The 27,741-nt window shown below is 57.5% G+C and overlaps 1 protein-coding gene across 10 annotated transcripts in view; it reads left to right on the forward strand.

The window, feature by feature from the left end:
- Agap3 (ArfGAP with GTPase domain, ankyrin repeat and PH domain 3) overlaps window positions 1-27,741 on the forward strand; it is a 52,497-nt gene that overhangs the window by 18,322 nt on the left and 6,434 nt on the right. For 2 of the 10 annotated variants that reach the window (XM_028879542.2, XM_028879543.2), the window contains exons 2-11: window positions 7,031-7,089; window positions 7,335-7,422; window positions 7,600-7,685; window positions 7,763-7,904; window positions 8,373-8,507; window positions 8,646-8,773; window positions 10,466-10,624; window positions 14,137-14,229; window positions 19,032-19,136; window positions 24,408-24,576. In XM_028879542.2, the coding sequence (XP_028735375.1) occupies window positions 7,031-7,089; window positions 7,335-7,422; window positions 7,600-7,685; window positions 7,763-7,904; window positions 8,373-8,507; window positions 8,646-8,773; window positions 10,466-10,624; window positions 14,137-14,229; window positions 19,032-19,136; window positions 24,408-24,576 (1,164 nt within the window). Of the gene's footprint in view, window positions 1-4,705; window positions 5,812-7,030; window positions 7,090-7,334; window positions 7,423-7,599; window positions 7,686-7,762; window positions 7,905-8,372; window positions 8,508-8,645; window positions 8,774-10,465; window positions 10,625-10,991; window positions 11,183-13,053; window positions 13,976-14,136; window positions 14,230-19,031; window positions 19,137-24,407; window positions 24,577-27,741 lie in introns of those variants that run through there. The other 8 variants (XM_028879544.2, XM_028879545.2, XM_037203727.1 and 5 more) reach the window with 7 other exon arrangements.

The following is a 27,741-nucleotide window of genomic DNA, read 5'->3' on the forward strand; positions in this document are numbered from 1 at the left end:
TGTGCCTCTTTATATTAGCATCCTCCTGCATGGTTAGGCCAAATGTCCCCTTTTTACAAGGACACTGTGGTCAGGGTCAGGTGCCCACTCTACTCCAGTCTGATCTCATCATCTTAAGTAACCACATGAAATAACCATTTTCACAGGTTATGTCTGAGATCTGGAGGTAGGACCTCAAATCTCCAGGGTCCCCCAGCTTGGAATGCTAGAGTAAAGGCAGAGGAGACCAGCCTGGGCTTGGCTGCCCTGCGAGGTGTGAAGCTGCAGGCCCTGGGCCGAGTTCCTACCTAGCCTGTAGGCATCTGGCACTGGTTTTAACCACCCATCTCTCACGACCCTTTCCTACCCAGAGGGGCCCGCACCTTTTACTGTTCCTGCTGCCCACCAGGCCCCGAGACCCTGCCGTTGCTCTGTGTCCAGCTTGAGCTGGGAAGGTGGGAGTTTTCTGTTTTATACACCAAATCTGAGGTTCGGCAAGGTTTCGGTGGAGGTAGGGGTCACACAGCCAGCAGGTCCTGTATTAGCTGGTTTTGTGTTGCTGCCACCCAATACCTGGCCAAAAGGAAAGGTTTGTCGTGGTTTGCAGTTTGAGTGTACCGTCCATCGCTGTAGGGAGAAGCATGGCAGTGGAATGTGGGGCAGCTGGCCACGCGTTCTGAAGTCAAGAAGCAAGGAGAGGTGACTGCTGCTGTCAACTCCCTCTTTCCTTTTTCAGTCCAGGACTCAGCTTACGGAAGGGTGGCACCCAGATTCAGGCGTGCGTCTTTCCACCTCAGCTCATCCAACCTAGAGACTTCCTTACAGACTTGCGCAGCAGTTTTGGACTCCTGGGTGATTTTAGTTTCTGTCAAGTTGATAATTAATATTAATCCATCACGGTGCTGGAGGGGGAGTTTGAGCCCAGATTGTGCTCTTCTTCTTTGGGCTTGTGTGGATTGTGCTCCTTGTGACTTACTGTCTCAACAGACTGTCCCCGCCAGGAACTGTCTCTCTGAGGCCCATCTCCTTCTCCTTAGGAAAGCCCGGTACATAATTCATGTGTTGCTGAAACTCTGTGGAGTTCCTCTGGGAAGCAAAAAGCACGTGAGGAAGAACTCTCGGCGTGGAGAGTTAGATGGTGTTGACAGGGACCGCTGAGATCCTGTAGTCTTCCAGGGGAGGGGCAGTTCCACTGAGATCCCGGTGACCAGGACAGGAAGGGGTGGGGACTGTACAGAGAAGTGGAGGTAAAGGGCAATGATGGCGAGATCAGGCAGGGTCAGGGTGCAGACACATGGGCGGAGTACAGGGTGGCGTGGACTGCAGCGCTTTGCTCGCAGTGACAAGGTCGTGGTTTTAAAAGGTCATAACCCCCAGTGGGCATGAATGTATATGTCAGTGTGGTGGCAGACGGTGTAAGGAGACCGTTAGGAAGTTGATGTGGTGGCATAGGTGGACCACTGGACAAAGGAGCCTCTGGGAGAGAGTGTGACAGAACGGCCAGGGTCAGTATGAGGTGGTGGGACTAGGCATGGGTGTCCTCGCTTCTTTGGCTTGAGCACTAGGGGCAGGTGCTCTGCCATTTGCCTGGGCAGAAGCAATTTGGAGGCGGAACTTTGAGGTGAGTTGTTGCTGCAGTGTCCCCAACCCAAGGACTTTTTCTCTTGGTTCCCTGACACCTGACCAGGATACCTGTGTTGTGGGAGGAGCCCGCATCGGTTGCCTCCATCCTAGGGAGGTGCACTATATGCCTCCGGCAACTTAGAGCTGTGTGGCCAGCCCAAGGGCCCTGCTGCTAGCATGCCTGCTGCAGGAAGATGTTCTGCTGCCACCTTGTGGCCAGAAAGAGCCGGGCTGGTCTTGGAGGCTCCGTGGACACACACAGGCCACACCTGAAGACACCTAATCCATTCCTTGGGAAGCCAGGTGCAAGCCATGGTCTCCAAACAAAAGCTTCTCCTTCCTCTCCCTTGTAGAATGACAGCCACCAGTTTCTTGTGGATTGTGTAGGCTGTGGCAGTCACGTGCTCATCAGTGCATCCGTAGCAGGCACTAGGTGACTGGAGACTAGGTGGAGGCCCCTGGGAGTTCGGCTGAGCTGCCCGCCGCCTCTGCTGAGGAATCAGTATTCTCTTCCCAGGTGTGGCTCACATCTCATCCCTGCCCACGGGGTCCTTCTCTTTCTACCTAGGCCTTCTCTGTGCCCAGAGACCTCTGTGCAGGGGGCTTGAGGCCCCGGGCTGAACAGGGCCAGAGGGTTGCTCAGTGCTTGTCTTCTGCACACTCTGGTCAAGGAAGAAATTGTTCATCCTGACCTAGAATGCAGTCAGGGTCTGTGAGAGATTCATCACTAATCCTTCAGAGACTTCCAAAGGAGCCCCTTAGCCCCTGTGGGACAGATGCAGCCTGGGGGACCCTGGAGAGCTATAAGAAACAGCTGCCCTGAGGGAGGGCTGGTTTTGTGGGGTTTGGGTCCTGTTTGGACAGTTCTAGCACAGAGCTTTCACGGGCAGCGTTATTTATTGCTCTTTGTAGGTAACGGCTGTGTGGAGCAGAGTTGTGATTATCACGTGCATTTGGAGCAGGTGTGTGAATGTGTGTACATGGCTGTGTACAACACGCCCCTCCCAGCTGTCCCGTGTGTCCCGTCCCGTCCCCACCCCCCCATCCCCGCTAAACAGCCTACCCGCTAGGCACCTTGTCCTCAACACTGGTTCCTCAGCTACTGCCTTGTGCTTGCATTTTCATTTGGGGAGGGGCTGTTCTGGGCAGTTGTGTTCTTTTGTGGAAGAATAGTTCCTATGCATGGGACAGATAGGACAGACAGATGGAGGCAGGGAACCGTTTAGTCAGGTTTCTGTTACTGTGATAAACACTGTGACCATAGCACCTTAGGAACGAGAAGCCTAGCTTTGCCTCCGCTTCCACATTACAGTCCATCATTGAAAGAAGTCAGGGCAGGAACTAAAGCAGAGCACACAAAGGAGCGCTGCTCATTGGCCTGCTCCTCATGGCCTGCTCGGCCCACTTTCTTACAGGCCCAGGACATCTGCCCGGGGTGGCCCCACCCACAGCAGGTGGAGCCCTTCCACATCGTAGTAATCATTAAAGAAACCCCCCCCCCCCTTGGCAATCTTATGGAGGCATTTTCTCAATTTAGATTCCCTCTTCTACCGGATGTGATGGCGCACGCCTTTAATCCCAGCACTTGGGAGGCAGAGGCAGGAGGATATGAGTTGGAGGCCAGCCTGGTCGACAGTGTGAGTTCTAGGACAGCCTGGGCTACACACAGAGAAAACCTGTCTGGAAAAACTTCAGAAGAAAAAACAAAGATTCCCTCTTGCCAGATGTGTCTAGGTCTGTGTCAGGTTGACAGAGCCAACCGGCACAGGACGTTAAGGTAAACAGACTGCATCCTCTAGTCTGCAGCTCAGGACGGTGGGCCGACTTGACATTAGAGAGTGTGAGTCAAGAGTGCTGGAGTTGTGTCGGTGTGCTGGGCCTGCCTGAGATCCTGGGAAAGGCTCCTCTGTGGAACCGCCTATTACATCTGTTGTGAGGAACAGGGAAGCAGCCATCCCTTCCACTCCTAATAACTAGTCCCATGAGATCACAGAATGCCCCAACAAGAATGAAGAATGCCCCAGAGATCCAGCCCAGGACTTGAGAGTTTCCAGCTCTCCCTTCTGGGAGCACCTTGATTGGAGAGGCCCTGCCTTCCCAGGCATTCCCCCTAACCCAGCCCCCTCAGGAATGTGCTGCTTGCTTTCATCTGCTCTTCTCTCTGGGACCATGGGATTCTGAAACTGGATGGGACTTGGAGTTGGGCTGGGCTGGGTGGAGACAACCGGGAGGATGATCAGTTTCCAGGGACACTCAATCAAGCGCTAACCTAAACTGGTTTCTCCCGATCTGTCCTCTGGAGGATGGAAGCTGGCTGTCTGGGCCAGGGAACTCAGTGTGCTGATAGTGCCATGGCCATCCATCATAGTATGGAGCTTCTGTCCCATCCTGGGGTGAACCCGAATTGTCTGGATACTGTGTGCAGCCCAGACTACGAATGCCTAAAAGACATTGAAATGAGGGGTGTTTTAGTTCCCAGTGTCAGCTCAGGCAGTGACCACAAATTGTCACTGCTGTCACCTGGGCCTAGCTAGGCAGCAGGGGCTCAGGAGTTACTCTGGGGCACTGAGGTTTTGCCCTTGGCTTTTCCTGCTGCCCTTTGGTCTAGTCCAAACAAAATTGTATCTTCTGCGTTTTATAATCTCCAGAGAAAAAGACTTCCTCAGTCATGGACAGCAGCTGCTGTAGCTCAAGCACCTCTCAGCCTTAAGAACGTCAGAGCCGAAAGTGGAGATACTGTCACTTTGCTAAGTTCTCTAGTTTCTAGACAGCCGTCTGAAGCTCAGAGATGGCACAAGACTTGCCTGTCTGTCTCCTGGCTCAGAATTTGGGCTTCTAACGAATTTGGCTGGCCCTGGGGGTCCTTGGTTTTGGTCCCCTCTCTTTGGAGAATGAAAAAAAAAATGGCTAACTTTTCTCCAAAACGGTGCTTTGTGGGGGGTGTGCTTGGGGACTGTTATTTATTTGGCCTGCTCTTAATGACAGCTCCTCACCTACCTGCCCAGTCTTAGGAGGAGCCCTGGCAGGAATTTCCTGTTTTCTGAGGGCTCCCAGGGGCTGCCCTAGTAGGCCGGCTGCCCTGCGCCGCCGTTCCTGGGTGTTCCAGGCCAGACTTGCCGCCTCTCCTGGTTAGGCTGGCTCCAGGCCCTTCCAGGTCTGGGCTTGCAGGCTCGAGGTGGAGGAGTTGAGGGACTCGGTTGGCCCGCACCAGGTGCCCAGAGGCCGGAGGTCCGTGCGCCCCGGCCGCGGCCCCGGCCCGGGCCCAGCCCCGCGTCCCTCGCCATGGGCCTGGCCATCGCCTGTGGGCCCTGAGCATGGAGCGGGGCTGGCCGCCGGGGGAGAGCTGCAGCGGGGAGCGGCCCGCCGTCTGCCGCCGCGCCCTCAGCGTCTGCGACTCGCTGGACCTGCACAGCGCCCCGACCGACCGGACCGCCGCCGCCCTGCAGGCCGCCTTGTGCGCCGCGCGCGAACAGCCTGCGCGGCCGCGGAGCGTGTGCTCCGGGACCCCGGGCTCGGCGGCGTCCGGCGCGCGCGGCCTGCTGCTCGGCCTGCTGCGCCCGCGCCACGGCCGTCGGGGCCCTGCGCCCTCGGAACGGCCCGACTCGCCGGCGCCCAGCCCGGAGCCCAGCCCCGCGCCCGCCCGGCGCAGCCGCGGTGCCGGGGAGCGGGCGTCCAGGCCACGGCCCACCAGCATGACGTTCCTGGAGGTTAACCGTCTAGAGCTGGCGGCGGCGGCGACGGAGGCGCCGGGCGCAGGGCTTGGCCGCACGGGGAGCTCGGGCTTCCTGCGGGGCGCGTCGCTGTGGAGTAGCCAGCGCTGGCAGGTGTTCCGCGGCGGCGGCGGCGGCGGCGGGCGCAGCGCGGAGAGTCCCCGGCGCGGCCTGTCTGCGCTCAGGAAGAGCTTCAGCTTCCGTCTGCGCCGCGGCCAGGAGATACGGCGCTCCGAGTCCGGGCTGCTTGCCCGGCCGCCCCGCACGCGCACCCGCAGCGACGGCGACGCCAGCTCCCTGGGTGCTTTCCCCAGCCGCCGAGACCTGCTGGGCGCCGACAGCCCGTGCGCGCCGCCGGAGCCCGGCCGCCCCCGCGCCGCCGCCAGCCTCTGGAAGCTGCTCACCAGCCGCTTCCGCAGGAGGGAGCCCGCACCCGCGGCGGCGCCGCTGTGGAGCCGCCGGGCAGCCGCGGCCCCGGGATTCCTGGGCGCTTCGAGCGGTAAGGGGGGACGCCGTGCGCCGTGGTGGTGGCCTCTTTGGTTGGAGTCCGGCCGAAAACAGTTTGTGTCTGAACCTACCTGGTAGAGACGGGTGGGTACACATTGCCTGGAATAGCTGGGTCTGACCCAAGTGCCCTCGCCGCCTACTTGGTATGTCTAGGGTCGTTGGAAGTGTCCAGAGGAGATAGCAGTGGCAGAGAATTCCAGGCGATGGCACTGTTCATAGCATCTTGGCGTGGTGTCCTAGGAGACCTGAAGGACCTGGGTTACAATGCCACCCTCTTTCTACACAGTGGGTAGAGTACAGTATGGCTGCTCAGGGACGGAGCACTAGGCTGGACTGGAGAGTTTCCCTAACTGGGAGCTGGGACCTCTCGCTCTAGCTGCCTCTGCAGCTGAGGTCAGGGACTGATTGTGGACTTGAATGAGATAATGCTGTGAAACATCTGTGGGCCGGGCCAGTGAGTGGGAGCCGGGCAGGTCAGCAAGCACTGCCCAAAGTCCAGCCCAGGCCAGGCCATCTAGACTTGCTGGGGAATAAATGAGCACTGGCTGTCAGGTCGGGGGCACTGAGTAGCAAGAGGCTTTCCTTCCGGAGGACCTCGAGAGTCTAGGGGGGCAGTGGTGCTGGGTGTGGTCTAATGAGAGGGAGCCCGGGGGCCTGGTCTCCTGCAGAGGCGCTGGGGAGAAGCCCTGGCAGGGCCTGGTAGATGTGCCTCATTGGACCTGCCTTTACAGTCCAGGGCCAGGTGAGACTCCTCCCTCTTCACCCTGGCTCAGGAATGTGGTAGGTGGCCCCACCCTGCCAAGGGTGAGCTGTTCCTACTCGCAGGAAGGAGACTGGTCCCCCTTGCCAGGGCCCTGCCTATTTTGGGTCTGGTCTGAGACCTGCTAGAGTAGCCTCTCACCTGGGTGAGAGGCATCCAGGCACCAGGCCAGGTGAGCTCATGTGGAATCTATGCCCCTGGTGGACCATGAAGAAGACAAGGAGGGGCAGCAGCCCAGTACGGGCAGGCTGAGTCTCTGCTCACAGCCCTGCCCTGCGCACTGTCTGCTCTGTTCCCTAGGGAGTTAGGGGTGAGGGTCAAGGCCCTGTGGAGGACAGTAGTCTCCTCTGGCCTTGCCTGACAGACGGGTATTGTAGGTGGCGGTGGTGACGGTTAGGGCAGGCCTGTGGACCGCTCTGGCCCTGATGGATGGCTCTGTCTGTCTTTGCAGACTCATTTGTGAACAGCCAGGAGTGGACCCTGAGCCGCTCTGTGCCGGAGCTTAAAGTGGTGAGTGGGCCCATGGGAGGCCCAGAGGCCCGGGGGCTGGGTGGGCCAGGCTTTATTTAGGTTGTGGGTCTGGACATTGGTTCTCCTGACTGCCATTCTTTCCTCGGTGGCCTCCCTCCCTCCCCTGGCATTTCCTGGGCCTCTTTCTACCTTTCCAACCTGCATGGTCCTTCCTTACTCTGAAGCAGCCGTCTGCCTTTGTCCTGTGCCTTCTGACCACCCATTTACCCATTCCACTTCTGCAGGGTATAGTGGGGAACCTGTCTAGTGGGAAGTCAGCCTTGGTGCACCGATATCTGACAGGGACCTACGTCCAGGAAGAGTCCCCTGAAGGTGAGCGTCATAGGCTGGGCTGCCCTAGAGGCTGGCCATGGGTTGCCTGTTCCTCCATCATTGTGTCTCTGTGGAGCTCACTCCTCTCCTGGCCCATCCTCTTCCCTTCTCCCCGGGAACACACACACGTGTGTGTTCCCTTCTCCACATTTGGTCCTGACCTCTGTTCTGTCCTAGGAGGTCGATTTAAAAAGGAGATTGTGGTGGATGGCCAGAGTTACCTGCTGCTGATCCGAGATGAAGGAGGCCCCCCTGAGCTCCAGGTGATGCTCCTTTTGACATGCCTGCCTCGTGCCCAGTTCAGCAGGGCAGTGGGTGCTCACTCTGCTTATCTCCCCAGTTTGCTGCCTGGGTGGACGCAGTGGTGTTTGTGTTCAGCCTGGAGGATGAGATCAGCTTCCAGACGGTGTACAACTACTTCCTGCGCCTCTGCAGCTTCCGGAATGCCAGCGAGGTGCCCATGGTGCTGGTGGGCACACAGGGTGAGGCAGGGCATGCTGTATGGCAGGGTATGGTGGTGGACCGTTGAAGTCTCCATAAGCAGGCCTTGACACCCCCAGCTGAACAGTGACAGGCTCTTAACCGCCATGGGGCCTGAAAACCAAGGTTTTAATTTGGTTTTCTCTGGAAATCTATGATTATTATGTCCATAGTTTTCACTGTTATTATTTATTTATGAAACAAGGTCTCACTCTGTAGCCCAGGCCGACCTTAAATTTGCGGTTCTCTTGTCTTAGCTTCCCAAATCTCAGCTTATAGGCATGTGCTATGGCACTGGGTTCTACCCACATTTGTGTCCATTGAATGAGCAATGAAGTTTGTTTTCCCTCGAAAAGGCATTAGTAGAATGAAACAAGGTTCAAGCACCTGAGTTCTCCTCTGCCTGCCCATCAGTGCATCATCCTCTATTGCTTCTCAACCAGCTGAGTGAGTCCCCCGTCTCCCGACAGATGCCATCAGTGCCGCCAATCCCCGGGTCATTGACGACAGCAGGGCCCGCAAGCTGTCCACAGACCTGAAGCGCTGCACCTATTACGAAACGTGTGCGACCTATGGGCTCAATGTGGAACGAGTCTTCCAGGATGGTAACTCAGGACCCAGAGCCGGGTGGAGGGTGGCTTTGTGGCAAGTCATTAGTGCCGTGTGTACTCGGGAGCCGCCACGCGGGCTTTCTACCTACCCCTCTCTCCAGCAAGCAGAATTGACTTTGCTGTTCCCTGCAGTGGCCCAGAAAGTGGTAGCCTTGCGGAAGAAGCAGCAGCTGGCCATTGGGCCCTGCAAGTCCCTGCCCAACTCACCCAGCCACTCGGCCGTGTCCGCTGCCTCTATCCCGGCTGTACATATCAATCAGGTGCGCTCACCCCCGGTACTCCCTGGCCTGTTTGCCTTGTTTGTGTGTTTCTCGGCCCCTCTGCCTCATGCTTACCCTTGCTCATCTCTCTAAACTCATCACCTTGCTTGTGGCTCCAGGTCTGTGTAGTCTGCATGGTTGGCCTTGCTCTGGCCTTTTCCTTTGTGGTGACTGCCCCTTGTCCCAGTTCCCGTGCTGTCCGCCCCACCGTCTTCTCCCCACCCCAGCTATTTTAGCTAGGGCATCACAAACACATGCTCCAGTGAGCTCCGTGTAAATGGCCTCCTAAGCTACCGCTTAAGGAGACCTTATGTAGCCGGCACAGAAAGGAAAGAAAGTTCTGGTGTGCTCAGCACTCCCCTTTAAGGCAGGCCTGACCCTGTCTTCTCTGGTGGGCAAACACTTCCACTTGGTTGCAGGTGCGGTGCCTTCTTCCCCGAGAGGAGGAAGCGGCTGACAGCCCCAAGCCCGCGGGCACTAAGACTAGCCCTCTGTGCCCCGTGGCCGTGTTTTTATGTGAAGAGCAGCACATCCCCATGAGCGTGCTTGGATTTCAGCCGCACTGGGAATGTGCAGATTGCCCCTGCCATTGCATGTCCTCCCATGTCATTTGGACACTTGTCTGTGTCTGACACTTGACGTGTGGGCCAGTGCTTGTTTCATAGCTGCATCCCCTTCCTGCTCTGCCTCGCCGCCCTCTGCTGCAAGCCCAGAGTCATCCACAGTGCTTAGTGATCAGCCACTATGCTTTCTAATGACAGCCTGGCCCCAGTGCCAGGACCCTTCTTCTTAGGACTTGTGAGAAGGCACAAGGATTCTTGACACCATTCCTCAATGAAAAGAGGAGGGAGGAGGGGGAAGGAGGGGGCAGAGAAGAATGAATGTCTTTATATCTTTATGTGGTACACCTACCCTCCACCAAACAGGGCCAAGGTCACACCCTGCCCCTTTGCCGCGGGCCTGCCCTTAGGAGGCTGCTGAGGCCAGGGGTACATTGCAGTCCCTTGGTCCGTTTAGTGTTGGGGATGGGGCCTGGCGCTCTAGTGAGGCCTGATTTCCACGCACCCTCTCTCTGTCCTGGGAAGACACTCGTGTGCTCTGTCTCCATCCTATAAACGTTGTTGGCTTCCTTTTTCTCCTCCTCTTCCATCCCCACCTGCAGCTTACTGTGCTGTGCGCGGCAGCCTTTGCTCTGTTCTGCACTGTACCTCAGACCGGTCCTGACGCTTTCCCGCTGCTATTCTATGCCATACACCTACCTTGTCAAAGTAAACCTGAGACTGCCCGACACCCTGAGCCCAGCCCCAGCTCCGGGAACCCAACCCCCTCGGCCCTTCTGCCCCCGATTTTACGGATTCAGAAATGGTGACCTACTTTCTAGTCCCAGACCACCTGCAAACTATGATGCCACTGCTTGTTCACTCTCAGGCTCTGTCCCTGATGTTGGAATGTTAGCTTGTGCCCCCGACAGAGTTCTCAGGTTGGCACAGAAGCATCCCCATCCAGTCCCTTCCAGAGCCCCAGACCAAAGAGGTCAAGTTCCTCGTGGCAGCTAGCAGTTGGGCTCTGCTGGCCTCCAGGACATGCCAGCCCCCCTCAGTGCCACCTTTAGGAGCCGGTGGCCCCTTCTGCTGCCTCTCGTGCGGCCCACCCCCTGCCCAAGTCACGCTCAGCAGCCCTCTCTATTCTTAGGCCACGAATGGCGGCAGCAGCGCCTTCAGTGACTACTCGTCCTCAGTCCCCTCCACCCCCAGCATCAGCCAGCGGGAGTTGCGCATCGAGACCATCGCTGCCTCCTCCACCCCCACGCCCATCCGCAAGCAGTCCAAGAGGCGCTCCAACATCTTCACGGTACGTGCCCGTCCTCCTCCGTGCCCAGCTGCCATCACTGCGCAGGCAGGGCTGCGCCGAGCTCCCGAGCAGGAGGGCAGGCCGCCCCAGGTCAAGAGGATGCAGTCTCTCTCGCACTTAGACACGCAGGGCTCCTAGAGGTTCCTCAGTGGACCCGCAGCATCTTGCAGGCCATCCCTCTGGGCCCAGGTGGGGCTTCCCTCAGACCCTCCCCCTGTGCACATGCTCACCCCCGGAAGCCTCCCTCCCAAACCCTAGAGTTTCTGTATCAGCTTGAAGGGATCTTTGAACTCGTGGCCTAACTTCCCTGACCCCCTTTGATTCAACAGCTAATGACCCGGAGGCCGGAAGGCTGTTTGCCCAAGGCGACACAGAGGGTTAGCTGGCCGAGCTAGAGTCCCAGCCAGGCCTCCCCGTCCGCCGCCTTCCGGCTCTTTTTCCGTTACCCCACTGCCGAGGGGAACATTCATGCTTCCCACCCACCGCTGTGATTGGTTTAACAAAGGCTTAGCCATCTTTTCCTGGGCTTCACCACGCTGCCTCGTGCCTCCCGCTCAGGTTTGTCCTGTCTCCTTGTGAGCTCCTTGCCCTTCCCCGCCAACCTCATGCCCCTACCCGGGCTCCACTGAGCCTCCCTGCTCGGGGCCAGCCCCTCAGCTCTTTGGCCCCTGAACTTACCACTCCCCCACCCCACCCCCAGTTTTTACACACCGTGCCCCTCCCTGGCCTGGCTGTGGCCCTTCTGTGGGGCTCTGGCTGGACTGTTCCAGGAGCTGTGGGCAGACAAAAGGTGGGTGAGCAGCCCGTCCCTCCGCATCACTGCACCCCTCTTTCTGAGAGCCAGGGCTTGGCTCTTGGCCTGGGCCCGGATCCAGCCGGCCAGGCTAGACTTCCTGGACCCTGCCCAGACAGAGCCAGTGCCCCTGGGCCTCTATCCTCCATTCTCACATCCACCCTGCTTGACATACCTCTGCCCTGCATCCCTCTGTCTGCTGGCTCCTGGTGTGCGCGCTCACTGGCCTCTTTCTGCTGACGGCTACTGCTGCTGTTGTTGGGGCACACTGTGCTTACCCAGCTCCGACCCTGCAGACCCACGGCTTCTCCTTTCTGTTCTGTTCCATCCATTGAGATATGCAGAGTCTTGGTGGCTGCCTGCTCATGTCCACACCGCTGCCGCTACCTGCTGCTGTAAAGCCCTTGGGTGCCTGGGCCCCAGTGACACCATGGGCACCCTCCACAGCCCAGCCCCCAGCATCAGCATCGTGTCTCAATCATCCACTGCCTTGACTCCATTCTTAACATCCTCCCATCTTCCCCCACTGGCTGGTTCAACGTCAGGGCATCCCCGCCTCCCTGCTTGGCCTCCTCGCCACGGGACCTTCGGGCTCCCTCCATGTGTACGCTGCTGCCTGCCTGCCTCAGCTGTACCGCCTCGCACCACCACCCTTGCTGCTTCGAGCACGGCCTTCCCTCCAGGCCCATCCATTTTCTCCATCTTCACAGTGGCAACCTTATTTTTTCTTTCCATCGTTTCCATGGTGACCTCACTTGCGCCATTGTCCCTGAGACAGCCTCAAGGCATGTTCAGCTCTATGGGTGTATCTTGGGAATTCACCCCGTCGTTGCTGTTGGGGCCACCCTTCCTTCATCCTTCCTGGAGGAGCTGCACCTGCTCCAGGAGGTCCTGTTGTCTGCTGCCTGTTCTGTGACTGGTGACTTCTCGCTGGGCATGGTTGTGATGTCCCCAGTCTCCCCTTCATGACGCCATGTATTCATTTGTTGCCACTCTTGCCTTGGTTCCAATTCCCATCCTTCATGGGGAGGTGCCACTCTGGGCTCCTGGGGTTTTCTGGTGGTTGACAGCCCCTTGGCTTACCAGCCTGGCTGGGGGTAGGGCTCATCACACTCATCCTGACCAGCAATTCAGCCTGGAGACCCAATGACAACAGTTCCTCCTCCTGGGGCCAAAGGGGCAGAGGGCTTTAGCCCCGAGGGGTCTGGAGGCAGGTGTTGTCTGTGGAGCTAGCTGCTGGGCAGCAATTTAATCTTTAGCAGTTTTGCCCAGTTCTTCGTGCTCCCCCTGCTGGGCTTTCTCACACATTGCAGTTGCATTCCTCCTTTGTCCGGACCCTGTGCCTTGGCTTCTGGCAACCTGGGAAAATAGGAGGGATGGGGCCCGGGCAGCAGAGTGGTGAACATTCCCTGCTGACATGGACTGCTGGGCCACAGATGCCCAGCAGCTGGCGGCCTCCTCCTCCTCCTTTCCTTTTCCAACCTCCTCCTCCTCCTCCTCCAATCCTCCTCCTCCTCTTCATCCCGCTCCGCCGCCTCTCCCCAGGCGCCTGGGTCTCTGCCCTCACCAGTGCTGACCGACTTTTGCGGGGCTTAAGTATAACTTGCCAAAATCTTTATTCTTTCGATATTTGCAGATATGTGCCACTGTTTCCAACTTTTCATCAACAAAAAGGCCTTTCCAACTCCTTCCAAATTAGAAGACCAGGTGGTGACACACAGCACCTCTGGACATTCCCCCTGTGCGGGGCCGGAGGCGGGCCGGGCCCTGGGACTGCTCTCAGATGAGAAGCGGCCGCCGAGCTCCCCGCTCCAGAGACCCACAGGAACCTTTGTAACTAACCCCACCCCCAGGGAAGGCTAGGAACGCCGGAGCCCGCCCGCGCTGGGGGCTGCCGGGGGACCAGGCCCGGCTGGACGCTGCGCCAGGCTCGCTGAATGGAGAAGAAGGGAGCTCGGCCCACGCCGGCCGGCCAGAGCGACGAGGCCCAGAGGGGCGGGGGCGCTCAAGCCCGCTGGCCCAGCTGCTCCTGGGGGGAGCTTTCCTGCCCCTCCCCTCCTCTGCTCCTTCCTGCATGGACTTCTGCCGTTCCTGCTCCTGCTCCGGAAGCCGCCGCCGCCACCGCGCTTGCCTTGCCCCCTCTTTTTGGCCCCTTCCCCTGTTTCCTAGGATCCGCATTTGGGTGGACTCTGCCCCAGGAGCTTGGCAGGGCGTAGGGCCTCTTCTGGCCTCTCTCCTCTCTCTCTCCATCCACTGTGCCCCTCGGGCCACACCGACGCGCTCGGTGCCATGTGTCTGTGCCGCAAACGAGCCCCTGCCCGCTCACTTCCGGACTTTGCTCTCCCTGGTTGTCGCGCCCTGTGCTCCTGGCCAGCCCTCAGCCCCACCGGGGCCGCCTCTCCTCGCCCCTCCCTTCACTTACACTCCAGCCCCCGGGCTGCGTGCTCCAATCGCGCCCTCCGTATTTCACGTCCTTGCTCTTTGTGAGGGGCGGGCCCGGCTCAGTGACCTGTGCTGCTCTGTATGGTGCCGTGTGTAAGAATAAACCCATTGGAATACTCGTGTCTCGGTTCCTTCCCGACCCGCCGCCCAGGCCCGACCCCAGAGCTAGGGCTGCCCAGGAGAGGGAGGAATGTGGGATGGTGGGGAACTGATGCAGGCGGGCTGTTCTCCCCCAAAGGCCCCAGACCTCTAACGCGCCACCTCTTTTCTCTTTCAGTCTCGAAAAGGTGCTGACCCGGAGCGGGAGAAGAAGGCCGCCGAGTGCAAAGCGGACAGCATTGGCAGCGGCCGGGCCATCCCCATCAAGCAGGTCAGCACTCTGTCTCCTCTCGGCCCGGATGTGGGTCTCCCCAGGGCGTCCCTGAAGCTTGAGGTCCGACTACCGGGTCCCTAGACAGCTGTCTTCCCTCCTCATCGCCACCAGAGAGCAGCAGAGAGCCACTTGCCGCCCTCAGTTGGCTTCCAAACCGAATGGTTCTTTGGTACCACCTGGAGAGGAGGGGGCAGTAACATAAGGGGCTGGGCATGGTGGCACATGTCTGCAACCCCAGGACTTGGGAGGCTAAGGCAGGAGGCCAGCTCGGGTTGTGTAAGGAATCCTGGGGGCAGCCTCAGCTACAAAACGCAAGGCAGACAAAAGGGAGCATGAGTTAGAGGCAGTACCGAGGGACGCTCCCATCCGGGATCCCCGGGTGCGGTTTGCCACTGCGAGCATCTCTTGCTCCTTTTTTGTTTTCTCTGATTCAAGTTACTGCTGCCTGTATGGATATGGGCTTAAGGCTCACTGCTGAGGCGTAGGCAGCCTGTCAGAGTTCATCCCTGAAGAAACCTGGTTCTCCTCCCTCGGCAGCATCCCTGGCGTGTCCAGAAGACTGTCTTGGTCATCTGGTCCTTAGGAAGACCCTTCCTGGCCCTCTTCTGTCCTACTCCCTAAGCGTCAGATGTGGGGCTGTGTTATAGATGTCTCGTGTAGGGCTGGGCGTTCCATGCTCACTCTCTGTGCAGATGGAAACTTGTTTGATGAGGGGTGGGATGTGTTTATCAAGAAAGCGTGCGGGTTTCTGTACCTTCTGCTAAAGAGAACATGTAGTAGAGCCGTCACTTCTGAGCTCTCTCCAGCTCCTCTCCCAGTCACCCACTCCCTGAGAGCAGCACTAGGTCATCCAGGCCTAATGGGGGCGCCTGTGCCGGGAAAGGCGTGGACTGATGAAGGGGGTGGTACATGTCTGAATAGGAGCTCTTCCCAGCGCGGCTGAGTGCAGGGGGTGGGTGACGTTTGAATGAGCGGGCACCTGCTCCGAGTGTGCCATGGACCCTTCTTGGTACCGGTGTGGTACAGGTCTCCTGAGTATCTGGTGGCTGCGGAGGAACATGTTGCCAGGTTTTGACCCCAGAAGAGGTTGGTGTGGCCAGAGCACTAGAGCTGAATTTGGCCAGGGCCTGTAGGCACGTTTAACCCTTCCAGGGACTTGTGGGTCCCTTGGCGGTGTGAGCTGTTGGGGCAGGCCAGTCCCTGTGTCTGCCCCAATCGTGTGTTAAGATGGGGAGGGGTGCTGGTGCTCTGTGAAGGTGTTTAGAGAGCGTCCCAGGAGGCTTCTGAGGGCCCGGAGGAGGAGGCCGGGAGCACGTGGCCCACGCTGTTCTTTCCCCTGCTCTCCCCTCCATCTCTGTTGACAGAATTTATGTCTGGCAGGGACCGTTCCAATCGGGTCAGTCTTGTGGGAGGGAGTCACTGCCAAGACTGGGAGCACAGAATGGCAGCAGTGAGGGTCCCCTCCTCCCTGTCCCTCAGGATGCCTGTGTGGCCCTGTGTCCACAGAATCCTGATACAGGACCGTTTCTGTCTGCATCCCAGGAGTGGGGGGCCTCCCGCTGCTGGAGCGCTGTGGATGCAGCCCGGTCACCTGCTGCGTGGAAGTGGGAGGGGGAGGGTGGCAGGTGCTTTCAGAGTGGTGGTGTTACCACACACCCAAACACACTGCAAGAGTGAAGGAGAGCACTCCTTGCCTCGGCTCCCACTCCATTTCCTGTCTGGGGGTTGCAGTAGCTGGAGGCTGGATTGGATTGTTCTGAGTCCCCCACATGCAGGGGTGGAGTGGGGAGAGGGTCCTGTCAACTTGCAGCCTGGAAGTCAGGTGGCCACTTGGGGAGCTTCTTTGAAAGGCTCCTCCTGCTTCGAGGCCCTGGTAGCTGTCTGGCCTGGTCTTGTGCTGGAGATGAGGTCGTTCATCTGTGTGTCCACCTGTGTGTGTGTTGGGGGGGGGCTGCCCATTATGGAGGCCCCGCCCATGAGGGAGGGGGACCACAGCTCTCCTCAGATGCACCCTTGCGCCCCTCCTGGGTGTATTCCGACGTCACCGCTGGCCGGTCAGGTCTCACCCCGCCACGTTCATGGCCCCTCCCCTTCCCCGCCCTCCTGTCCCGTGCTCCCCATTTCGGCTCCTTCCCCTCCCCCTAGCTCCTGCTGGGAGTGGAGATTGCATTTCAGTTGCCATTTGCATTCCCAATCAATCTGGACTCCGCAATTAAGTCGGCTGGCGGAGCTGGGAGGGAGGCGGCGGCGGGAACGGGTCCTCTGGGGGCTGTCGCCTCCGCACCGCTCCCATTCCGCCCCAGATTGCTTCCTGCTCCGTGGTGCGCAGCCGGCCGGCCAGGGAGGGAGCGGGGAACCCCGCAGCTTCTCTCCCTCTTGGAACTTGGGCTGGAGGGTGGGGGCAGCAAGACTGGGTGGAGGGTGGGGGCCAGGGTCGCTCCACCGCCCTCCAGCCTGTCGGCGAGCCCCGGGCGCCACGCCCACGTCCTTTGCTAACGAGCCTCATTAAGCGGAAGGGAGCCGGGTCTTCTGTCGGGCGGAAAGGGCTCCGCCTCCGCAGCAGTACGACTTCTGACCTCCTAGCCAGGTGAAGGAGGACCTGGGTAGGTCCGTGGTCTTAAGGCTGCTCTGACCCAGACAAGCCCAGAGCTGTTGTGGTATTTGGATGTTCCTAGCCAGCTGGTGGCAGGGAGGGGAGCTGGGCCTGGGGCTTAGAGGCGGTGGCCCACAGCTAGTGACATCGAGTGCGGGGTTCAGGTGTGAGAGGCCTGGACCCGGAGGCTGAGTGAGAGGAGAGCCCTGGGATGCCGAACATCTAGAAAGTTGTGTGTCCCCCAGGGTCTCCCAGGAGATGGCTTGCTCCCCTCTGCTTTCCTGATGGCGGTCCGTCCTCAGAGGCTGCTTGCCCTTGGGGGCCCTTGCTGTGGGTCAGGGGAGGGAGTAACCTGGCTCTCCTCTGCTTCCGCCTCTGTCCTGCGGCAGACAGCGCTCTAGGCAGTCTTCCCGGGTCCCTTCACAGACGCTATGACTGGGGAACTGATGCCTTTGAAAATTATCCCAGGCTGTCTTCAGAAGTTCCCTTTGAGGGTAGGGTCTCACCGTCAGGAGGATGTCCTGATGCTGCGAGTACCATTGCATCTCCTGTGGTGACACTGGTCTCCTGGGGGTAGAAGGAGGGAAAGGAGGGGAGTTACCAAGGATGTGAGATGTGTTGAAAAGTAGGAGCTGGGAACTAAAGCTGGTGGTCCAGACATCCCCGGTTGAGCACCCTTCCTCAGCTTCCAGTCCGCCCCCTAGTGGCCAGGGGTGAGAACACTTGTAAATCCTAAATCCCCTTTCATGTAATCTAGGCTGGCTGGACCTTTACTGGCCTTCTGCCCCAACCTCGCAAGCCCTGGGGCTACGGGCATGTGCCACCATCCTCACCCCTTAATTATATGTTCTAATCTCATCCACTAGATCAAGAAGAACTCAGAGGGAAGGGTGTGGCTGAATCTGATACTTGGCCTGCTCTTTGGCATTCCTCCATGGTTGTTTTACTGGCTAGCTGAGGAAGGACCACTGTTTGCCTCCACATATGTGCATTATCACCCTTGTCCCCACAGGGAGCCCAGAATATACCTTCCTGTTGTGCCAGAAATGTCTATCAAAACTCCTCCCACCAAGTCCCGGTCTGGGAATCTAACCACATGCCTCTTCCTACCTGTACTGTTGGGAGCTTTGAGGGACCAGCCACCTGGTGTCCATCTGTAGCGCCTCTGTTCCCAGCCGTGATTCGGAGCAGTGCTGGGCCCTCTTTAAGGTCTATGGGAGGAGTAGGTTTCTCCCAGGGTGCTGTGCATGGGCATTACCCATCAGGCTCTGTGTCCTCTCATCGTCTCTGCACAGCCACACGGCACAGTCTTAGAGCGGGGAGTCTTTCTCTGGTTTTCCCAGCAGACTTCTGAGTGTCTGTGATGGCCCAGGTGTCGTGCTGGGCGCCGAGAGTTGTTAGCAAACTTAACCCACACAGATGTCCCTGTCCCCTGGGCCTTGCTCTCATCCCTGCCTATTGGACCTGCACGTTTGAAGAACATACCATGCCAGCCCTTGTGGTGTAGGCTTGTAATCCCAGCTATTCAGGAGGCTGATGCAGGAGGAGAATCAGTTCTGGGCTCACCTGGGCTGTAGAGTGAGTTTGAAGCCAGGCTAGGCAGTTTAGTCAGAGCCTGCTGTAAAAAGAAAACTGGGGGTATAGCTTGGTGGTAGAGAGCGTACAAATCAACCCCCTGTACTGGGGGGCAAGGGCTACCTCACTGACTTACTCAGGACGTTTGGTGGCTGAGATGGGAGGCTTGGACTTCTTGGTGCCCAGCATGGGGTCTGGGGTGTTGTTAGGATAGTTAGGACATGTTTCTGTCCTATGTTGGAGCTCCCTCAGGTAGAAGAAGACCAGAGCCTCTGCAGCCCATCCTTCTATTTTATAGAGCCTTCTAGATTAACAGTGGCTCAAACTGCTTCCCACTGGACGGCCAGTGGAAGCCACGCCTGTGGGAAAATGTCTCCCTGCTCCGTCTAGGGCGTCTGTAGGTCTTTAGCCCGTCTGCTCAGATGCAGTGTTTTCAGCAGAAAACAGGGTGGGCTTTGAGTTACTTAATCACATGATGACCTTCCTGTGCTAGGCTGCCTCCTGGCCTCAAATCAGGTCCCAGGCAACAGAACTCAGAGACTTGAGGGCTGGTGTCGGGTCTGAACCCTGACCTTGGGGCACAGTGTTCCACAGGCTGACTCCTGGTCCGTAATTGTACCTCTGTTCTTAGGGGATCCTGCTAAAAAGGAGTGGCAAGTCCTTGAACAAGGAGTGGAAGAAGAAGTATGTGACGCTCTGTGACAACGGGTTGCTTACTTACCATCCCAGCCTGCACGTGAGTCTGGGAGAAGGGCGGGGAGGAGGGGACGAGACAGACAAGGATTCCTGGGGATCGCATGGGGTTTCCTTTGAGAATGCATCACACTTCGGTAGTCTGGGAAGAGCACACGACCCTTACAGGTTTTGCCTTCCTGTAAAGCAAGCTCTCCACCAGCTATGCTGAGCTGCTGCTGCTGCTGCTGGGCGATTGCGGCCAGCTTAACCCTCCTTTGCCAGCCGGGCTCTGTGTCCCATGTAACTGGAGAACTTCTGTGGCCAAGGGCATGGATGTTGCCAAACAGGCTGGCCATGGCAATGAGGAGCACTAGGCTCCTGGCCCGGGGATGATGGCTGAGCCAGGCTGTTGAGTTTGATCTAGGAGGGGTAGCAAGGTCTGGAGACCACACGGCCCGTGGCCCAGCCGTGGGGGCATGGGTGTTCCGATGGTCCTCATGTGGTCCCCGTGGCAGCCCTCCCTACCCTCCTTCCTTCTCTTCCCCTCACTGCGTGGCTCCAGCACACAGCTGTCACCAGAATCCATCTCTGTCACCACCCCACTGTGGGGCTAATGAGTTCTCCTGTGAAGCCCCTCGAGCACAGCACGTGGGCCAGCCCCACCTCCCCCTCAGCCCCCGCCCAGAGGCTCCGGGCTTGCCTCAGAGGGTCCCTAACCCATCTTCAAATCTGCACGTGATGTCAGGGAGGCCCTGCCCGACAGGTTCCAGGGTTTGCGTTTCCTGGCCATTACCTGGTCCTAAGAGGCCTCCACAGAAACCCTCCAGAGAAAGAGACCTGGTGTGGATATGAGCCTGGGCAGAGCAGCCTTGGGAGGTTTCCGTTCAGGGCAGTTTGCAGCCTGGGATGCCCATTGATCTTCCCCTCCTCTGATTCCTTGGGGTACTGGCCTTTCTCCTTAGCTCAGGGAACATTGGTTAAGTTAATCCTCTTAGTTCCTGTGCCAGAATGCCAGGTAGTAGTGGTCCCTGAGAGATGAGGGGCCCACATCCATTTCCTGCAGCAGACTGTCTTGTCACCTTGACCCACCCTGCTTCTCACAGCCCTCAGAAGACAGTGGGAAGCAGTTGGCTAATTCAGGTGGCACTGGCTGCAGAGATAAAAGGTGTCTTGGGCCAACAGTGCCCTCTGCAGGTACAGGGCCTCGTCATGGAGCCCTGCACCCGGGGAAGGCTGGAGGAATGTGTGCTAGACAGACAGTAGATTCAGGGTGTTCCCTACGAAAGGGAGCTGAGGGGTCCTCCCTAGTTGCAGGAGGACCTGGGCTGTGTGTTGAGGCCCAGAAGCATGCCAGCACCTGCCAACTCTCATGAGTCATGTTTCACCCTCCGTCCACCGGGCAGGTTGGCATATGTTCTCTGGATGTTTACATCTGGACCAAGGAGCTTGAGAACTGGCTGACTAGGACAGCTGCCTCCCTCCTGTGTGGGTGGCCTCAGCTGCCTCCTGCCTGCGTCCTCAGCAGTGTCTCTGTTTGTGCAACTCTGGCCGTGTGTGGGGTTAACCCCTTCTGCTATTCCCTGTTCTAGAAAGTGAGAAGAGCCAGGGTGAAGAAGAGGGACAGAAACATTACGGGAGGGGGACGGGTCAGTTGTATCAAGCTGGGTTCTGGTTTGGGAACCAGAAGGAACCAGAAGGGAAGAGGGAAGGCAGCAGGGACATTACCTCTACAGCCCCAGGTGGAAAGTAGTGGCTTGGTCGGTTTGTGGCATGTTCGAGCCACCCAGCCAGTCATTGAGGCATGATGTGGATCCATCACCATCATCAACATCACCTAGATTTGCCAGTGCTTGCCAAGAACACCTACCTCTGAGCCTGGCTGGAAAAAGTCAGAACAGAGAGTGAGTGAGTCAGGAAAAGCTGCCAGAGGCTGGCTGGACTTCCAAGTTTCCCAGGAGTCCTCCTCATCGTACTTGGACTGTGTACTCGGGCCTGTGAAGGATGTGGGGGCCTAGGAACTTCCAGACCTGCCCTTAGGCCCCTGCAGGGTGAACTGGAAGAGGTGACAGCCCATTAGCCTAGCCTCGGGCTCTAACTCTCCAGGTCCCCTTGGGCTCTGTGAGGATTGTGTGGCTAGTACCCTGAAAGCATCACTGACTGGGTCAGGCAGCCCGACAGCCGACCTCTCCCATTGGATGTCTGGAGGTACTGACAGTCAGCCCGGCCTTCCCTGGAGTCTTCTCATCAAAGAGCTTCCTCTTGGACACAGCAGCCGTGAGGCTGTGCCCCCAGACCCGGTTCATTCCTGGGCTCGCTCTTTCCCTCCTCATCTGGCCTGTGGCTTTGGCTTACCTGCATCTCCTGCGGCTGCCTGCTCTCCTCCATTCCTGTTTGCCATCTTCCTCTAACCCAGGAGCGAGTTAGCACAGCAGCGAGCTAGCAGTCTAACCTGCAAGAACCGCGGATCCCTGAGATGCTGGAATCTTAATCTTGACAGTGAAAGAAAGGCCCCGGCGATTCCCAGCCTTTCGGGCAAGCTCAAATGAGAGACAGGGCCTCTAGTCACCAGAGACTCCCTCAGGACTGGGCCTGTCTGTCTCTCCTGAAGGGAACAGCTCTCCCCTGAGAACCAGGACCACAGTGTCTAGGCCTCTCCCACTAATGGAGGTGGCTGGGCCCAGCATGTGGAGCGTGAGTTGGCGGGCGGGCCGCAAGCTTCGAGCCCGAGTCTCGCCTGGCCCAAGAGAGCCTGCCACAGCCTCCCCCATTTGCAGCCAGCGGAGCCATTCACACAATCACCTTCTGTTAATTCTATCTGCAACATCAATTAAATTGTTTGTAGAAACTAATTGAATGTGGCTTAATCACACATCTTAATAGCTTTCCACGCTCTGAACTCGTTGTTAATTCCAGTAATAAAACGAGATGAGAACGCTGGCTGGGTAATTAGCGAGGAGGCTGGGGAAGAAATTGCCGTTTGATGGTGGGTAATAAAGGCAGCCGTGGTGACCGCTCTCCTGAGCAGCCGCTGCCACCACCACGCTCCCCTGTTCTGCTGACGGAGGGAAATGCTATTGCTCTCTGCCTGAGGTCCCTGTTCCTGCTGCTGCTCCTCCAGGCTCCTCGCCATGCCCTCCACGCCCAGGCTGCATCAAGCAGCCCAACACTCAGCCCCGACCTTCTGAGGGTGTCACCCTGCCCAAGCCACAGGGTATGGGGCAGTCCTTTCTCTGCTAGCCAGCTTCTGGCTCCTTGACCCTAAACGGAGTCCCTCTGTGCAGCTCTTGTTCTTGGCCTTGGGTCATTTTCTCGTGCTACATCCCAGCTTTGGGCATCTCAGAGCTTGAGCTGGGCCTGAAGACTATTAAAATTGCTGTGACCTCCTTGCGAACTGGAGCAACCCAAGCCCCTCCCTCAGGAGAGGGACTACAGCTGGGCCTTTGGCCCAGCCAGCTGTTGGCAGTTGTCTGGAGCAGACGATGGAAGATGTGGTTGTATGTAAGGGCTGAAGATGAAGATGAGCAGGAGCCCGAGATGAGAACATGCAGAACCAAGCCTGGAATGGAGGTAGCGAGGAAGGTTGAGACATGAAGTTACATACTAAACACGAAAATAAAGACCAGAGGACCAACAACAGTGTCTGGTGAGGCAGAGAACGGTCAGATGAAGCAGTCCTTGGCGGGGAGCAGCGAGGGGCCTGTCAGCGCCTCTGTACAGCCGAGCTCAGAGCCCTGTTGGTTGCCCAGACTGTGGCATCTGGTGCAGTCAGGTGCTGGTGAGGCCCAGAGCTGTAGCTAGAGCTCTGGATGTACAACCTGAAGGCCAGAATTGTCAGGGCCCTCCTGGGTTGGAGGCTTATTCTCTTGGATTTCTTGGTAGATTGTTCAGTGAATCCAGAAAAGATGAATAAAACTTCAGAACAGGTGTGTCTGTTCTGTGAATCCAAAAAAGATGAACAGAATTTCAGCCAGGCCTTGTCACAGGAAGGGACAAAGCAGGAAGTCACAGACAGGAGTCAAGATGCAGTGGTGGCAGGGTCGAAGCTCCGCCCTGAACGCACCTGTGGAGGAGCAGCTCTTGGCTGGGTTCAGGTCTTCCTGAAGATTGTCTGCCTGGAAAAGTGTCAGTGCCCACCTTGAGAACCAAGATGGCTACAAGCTCAGTTGGGCTTCATGGGGCTGTATGTAGGCAAAGGGCTTGTGCAAGATTTCCCGAACTTTAATGAGAGAATCTGATTTTATGTCTGATCGGTACAATTCTAGATTCTTCTCCCAGGAAGTTGTATAGCACCAGTGGAGGAATTTTGTCATATGGTATGGAGATGGAGAGCTTAGAACTATCAAGGGACATGAGGGTGTAGAAGTCGAAGCAGTCTGGAGAGAGAGGTGGGAAGCTCCAGGCCAGGTCCAGCTTTACCCAGAAGCTACAGGGCAGAAGGTTCTGTAGTCCTGGGGCCGTGACTTGCAGGCAAGCTAAGCGTGTCAGCTGGGAAGCCCAGCCTTGGGAATCTGCAAACCTGGGCTTGGTCCAGCTCAGTACCCATGTGCTCTTGGGCAGATTAACATTCCTAAGCCTCAGTTTCTTCATCTCCAACATAGGGCAAAGAACACTCTGGAGACTGAGACAGGAGGATTGCCGTGAGTTGAGCCTGGAAACACCTCACTCAACTGGTTGGGATTTGAACTATACTGATCAATGAACTGTAGATGTATTGTGCATAACACACAACCCAGGGATGGGCAAATGCCAGTCTGGTGATGACAAGTCTCACTGGTGGAAAATCCTTGATGTGTGGTGATACACTCCCAAGTCCATCCAAAAGAACCAAAGATTGTCCTATAAACTTCAACAAATAGTTTTCCGGGGCTGTCCTAAGGGCTGATTATTCCTCAGTGCCCGGCTTGTGATAGCATTGTGGGAACTTGGGACTGCTCTGTCCTTCAATCAGTTCCTTGGTTCCCCTCCTCAGCCACAGGGGTGCTCTCCCTAAGCCTGTCTCTTTACCACCTAAGCCACGGCCTTGAGCCTGAGCGCTCGGCTCCAGAGCCTTCGTCAGCCCTTCATCCCATCTTCCTAGCTGACCTCCACCCCTCTGGGCACCGTGAAGACTTGGGTGGGATCCAGATTTGGAGACTTGGTTGGGCCTCCAAGACCTGCCTTTTGAGATTAGGTGTGTGTTGTTGCCGCTCCCCCTCCCCCGCCCTGCATCGAGACACACACACACACACACACACCCCGGTTAGCAGCAAGGGAAGAGGCCTAGATAGTACTGGAGACCAGCTGCCGAGGAGCGCCGAGCCTAATGCATCTTTGGTCGTCTGTGCACCTCTAGGATTACATGCAGAACATCCATGGCAAGGAGATTGACCTCCTGCGGACCACAGTGAAAGTGCCCGGAAAGCGCCTGCCCCGAGCCACGCCTGCCACGGCCCCAGGCGCCAGTCCCCGTGCCAATGGGTTGGCCATGGAGCGGAGTAACACGCAGCTGGGTGGGGGCACAGGTGAGCTGGCGGCTGTGACGGTGAGCGTGGCGAGTTTTATGAATGGGGGAGTAGATGTGCGTGGGCGTAGCAGGACAGGCTGCTTCTCGGCCAGGACATCAGCGCTTCAGACATGCTCCCCAGCCAAGGTCACACGTGAAGATCCTCCCCACCAGGGGTCACGTCCTGTATGCAGACCTCGTGGGGCTGGACTATCAGGTGGGGCTTGGGAGCCTCGGGACAGGGTGTGAGGACAGCGAGTGATCCCTGGACTGCCTCCCGCAGTTTCAGCTAGGTAGGCCAGCGACTCAGCTTGCCGCAGGAGTCGGGTAGAGTTGCCTGGGTAATCCTAGGTCTGTAGTGGATGCAGGGTCTCTGCACAGAAAGCAGTGGGGTCTAAACCCAGTGGTTCAGGAAGTCAGGAAAACTGTCCTCTGTCCACCCCTAGGGAACGGAGAATCGGACCACAAGTGGACAGTTGTGTCTAGGCAGCTTGTCTATGGCTATATTCTTTATGGGTTTGGGAGTGTGTGCTTGTGTGCACACGTATGGGTGTGTTTGTGTGTGTTTGTGTGAATATGAGTGCAAGTGTCTGTAGGGACCAGAGGCATCTAGATTCCCTGGGGCTGGAGTTACAGGCAGTTGTGAATCACCTGATGTGGGTGCTGGGAATCAAACCCAGGTCCTCCGGAAGAGGAGCATATGCTTTTCATCATGAAGCCATCTTCTGGTCCCTGACTGTACTCTTACCTCTTCATGGTCTCAGGGAAGGCCCTCTGTCCCCAGGTCCGAGTGCCGTTCACCCTCCCTGGACCTCTTTTCCACCCCCCCCCCCTTTCTTTGCTCCTAGAGCTGCCCTCGATTCCTGGACCTTTCTGCAGGGCTCAGTGTTCTCAACTGTCCCAACTTTCCCTGAAGCTGCTGCTCAGGCACTCAGAGTAATGTAGGTTTCCCTGAGATGTGCCGCCTTGCCTAGGGTAAGGAGTGAGCATGTAAGGAGGTAGGGAGTTGTTGTCACATGACAGGAAGGTGTCATAGACACTGAGAGGACATAGATGGGCCTAAGGATACTGAGTCCTGTGGAATAAAGAATTGTTCACTGTAAATGCTGGTGGGATTTGAACCCAGGGCCTTGTGCGCACGAGGCCAAATACTCTACCACTGAGCCATACTCTACTACCCTCTAAGAATGGTCCTTGTTTGGAGCAGGGTACCTTATTTGTGGTTGGTTCATGCTGAGTGGGCTGGAGGTGTGGGGAGAACTGAAAGAGGAACCTGACATCATCATCACCTGACTCTGCCACTGCAGTGGGTGTCTCTGAAGCAGGCACCAGGGCCACAGCAGTGCTGTGGAGATGAGTGTCCTGTTTTCAGGAGGAAACAAAGACTCCGAGAGGTGAAGTAATCTGTCTATAAAATCCTCCTGTAGGTGTATAAATCCTGTTGCTTCCTTTGAGCTGTCTGAGCCAGAAATGGCGAGCCCTTGAAGTGTGTACAGGGAGAGCCCTAGTGGGCAGTGGGAAGGAAGCAGGCCAAGGAAGATGTAGTCCACCTGTGAGGGTAATTTGCTGAGAGCCTGCTCAACAGGGTGGGCTGCGGAGCCTGGCCTTGGCAAAAAGAACGGATCACGTGCTGTCCTCAGTGCTGAGCCTCCAGGCTGCCTCCCAGCATCTCACTGGCCAGCCCCACCGTGGGGTTTCTTGGTACCACAGGAGGGAGGAGGGAAGAGGAAGGTGACCGAAGAGCAGGCCTTTCCTTGAAGATGGGTAGTGAGAGGAAAACTGGGGCATCTCCCCAAAAGTGAGAGAAGCAAGATGCCTGTGGCCTGTCCCGTCCCATCCTGGGCCCACCCACCTAGCCTCCACCTAGGATGCCACAGTGGGATGCAGGAGAAAGCCCCAGCAACTCGCTCCTGTAATTACGGCACCCACACACAGAAACACATGGATGACGCTTCCCAAGCACGAGTTCCCGCTGCCGCATGCTGACACCGACCCTCATGCACACTCACACATGTCTCTCGCTCACCGGGCGATGTTAACATCTCATTATCTTTGTTACTGTAATTACATTATCCGCTGCTTTATGCAGAATTATCCTCGGAGGACTAATTGATGGCTCCATGTTTAATTCATTAATCATTAGCATCAAATTCGACAATTACAGTGCACACTGATTGTGGGATTGCAGGCGTAATGAGGGGAGAATTAACAAAGAAAAGGGAAAGCGCTCTCCTCCCTCAGGGTGGGGCTGGGGGGCTTGGGAGGAAGTTGGGCCTGTGATACCTTTGGTCCAGGCAAGGGGTTAGGGGGTCCTATTTGGAATCCAGGAGGCATAGGGACTAGGAAGAAGTTGGGAGAAGCAAGGAGCCTCCAAGGTTTAGGGACCTGAGACCTGGGTGGGAGCTGAACACCATGTTTGTGTTACAAGTACTTACCGTGCCCAGTCATTGTGGGGGCTGCGGCAGCTAGAAGGGTAGCGCCACGCTCATCTCTGCCTTGAAGGGCCCCTCCTCTGAGCATGTGCAGCAGGGGCCTCCTGCCCTTCCTCCTGCAGCTGCTTCAGGTCTCTGCTTCCTTAGACATCCAGAAACGGGATCCACATGCTTGCCTACCAGGCTGCAAGGCCTGCCGTTCGCCGTTTCCCTTTGCCCGCCTCGGCCTGCCTCCTCCAGTTGGGCTGGCTCCAGACCATCAGCTTCCACTTGATCCTCCACCCTGGAGCCTCTCAGGAGGCCTGAAGCCATGTGGGTTTGTCCCACCTGTCCTAGGCCGTCCCTTGGGCCATTTCTTCCTGGCCTCGTCACCACCCTGAGTCTTGGGGACTCTGAAGAAGGGGAAAGAAGCTTAGGTCCCGAGGCCCTGTGAGCGACACAGGCCCTGTGGCTGTTGCCAGGCTCTGTGGAAGGCCTCTAGCCGGGCCCATGGTGGGCTGTGCCCGCCCAGCCTTGAACTCCTCAAGCCTTGGAGTCCCCTTGGTTCTGCCATTCTTCCCTGATGGGAAACGAAAGATTAATTTTCTCCAGCCCAACAGGATAATTACTAATACTAATTAGACATAATTACTTGAATCTGATACACTTCTTTCTCGTCAGAATGGCAGCAAAGCTGAGGCAGAGCAAATGACGTGCCGGCTGGAATGTTAGATGCAGGACTTAAGTGGGGTGTGAGTCGGGGGAGTGACAGG

The sequence above is a fragment of the Peromyscus leucopus genome, chromosome 3 (genome assembly GCF_004664715.2).
Source record: "Peromyscus leucopus breed LL Stock chromosome 3, UCI_PerLeu_2.1, whole genome shotgun sequence".
Classification (NCBI taxonomy): domain Eukaryota; kingdom Metazoa; phylum Chordata; class Mammalia; order Rodentia; family Cricetidae; genus Peromyscus; species Peromyscus leucopus.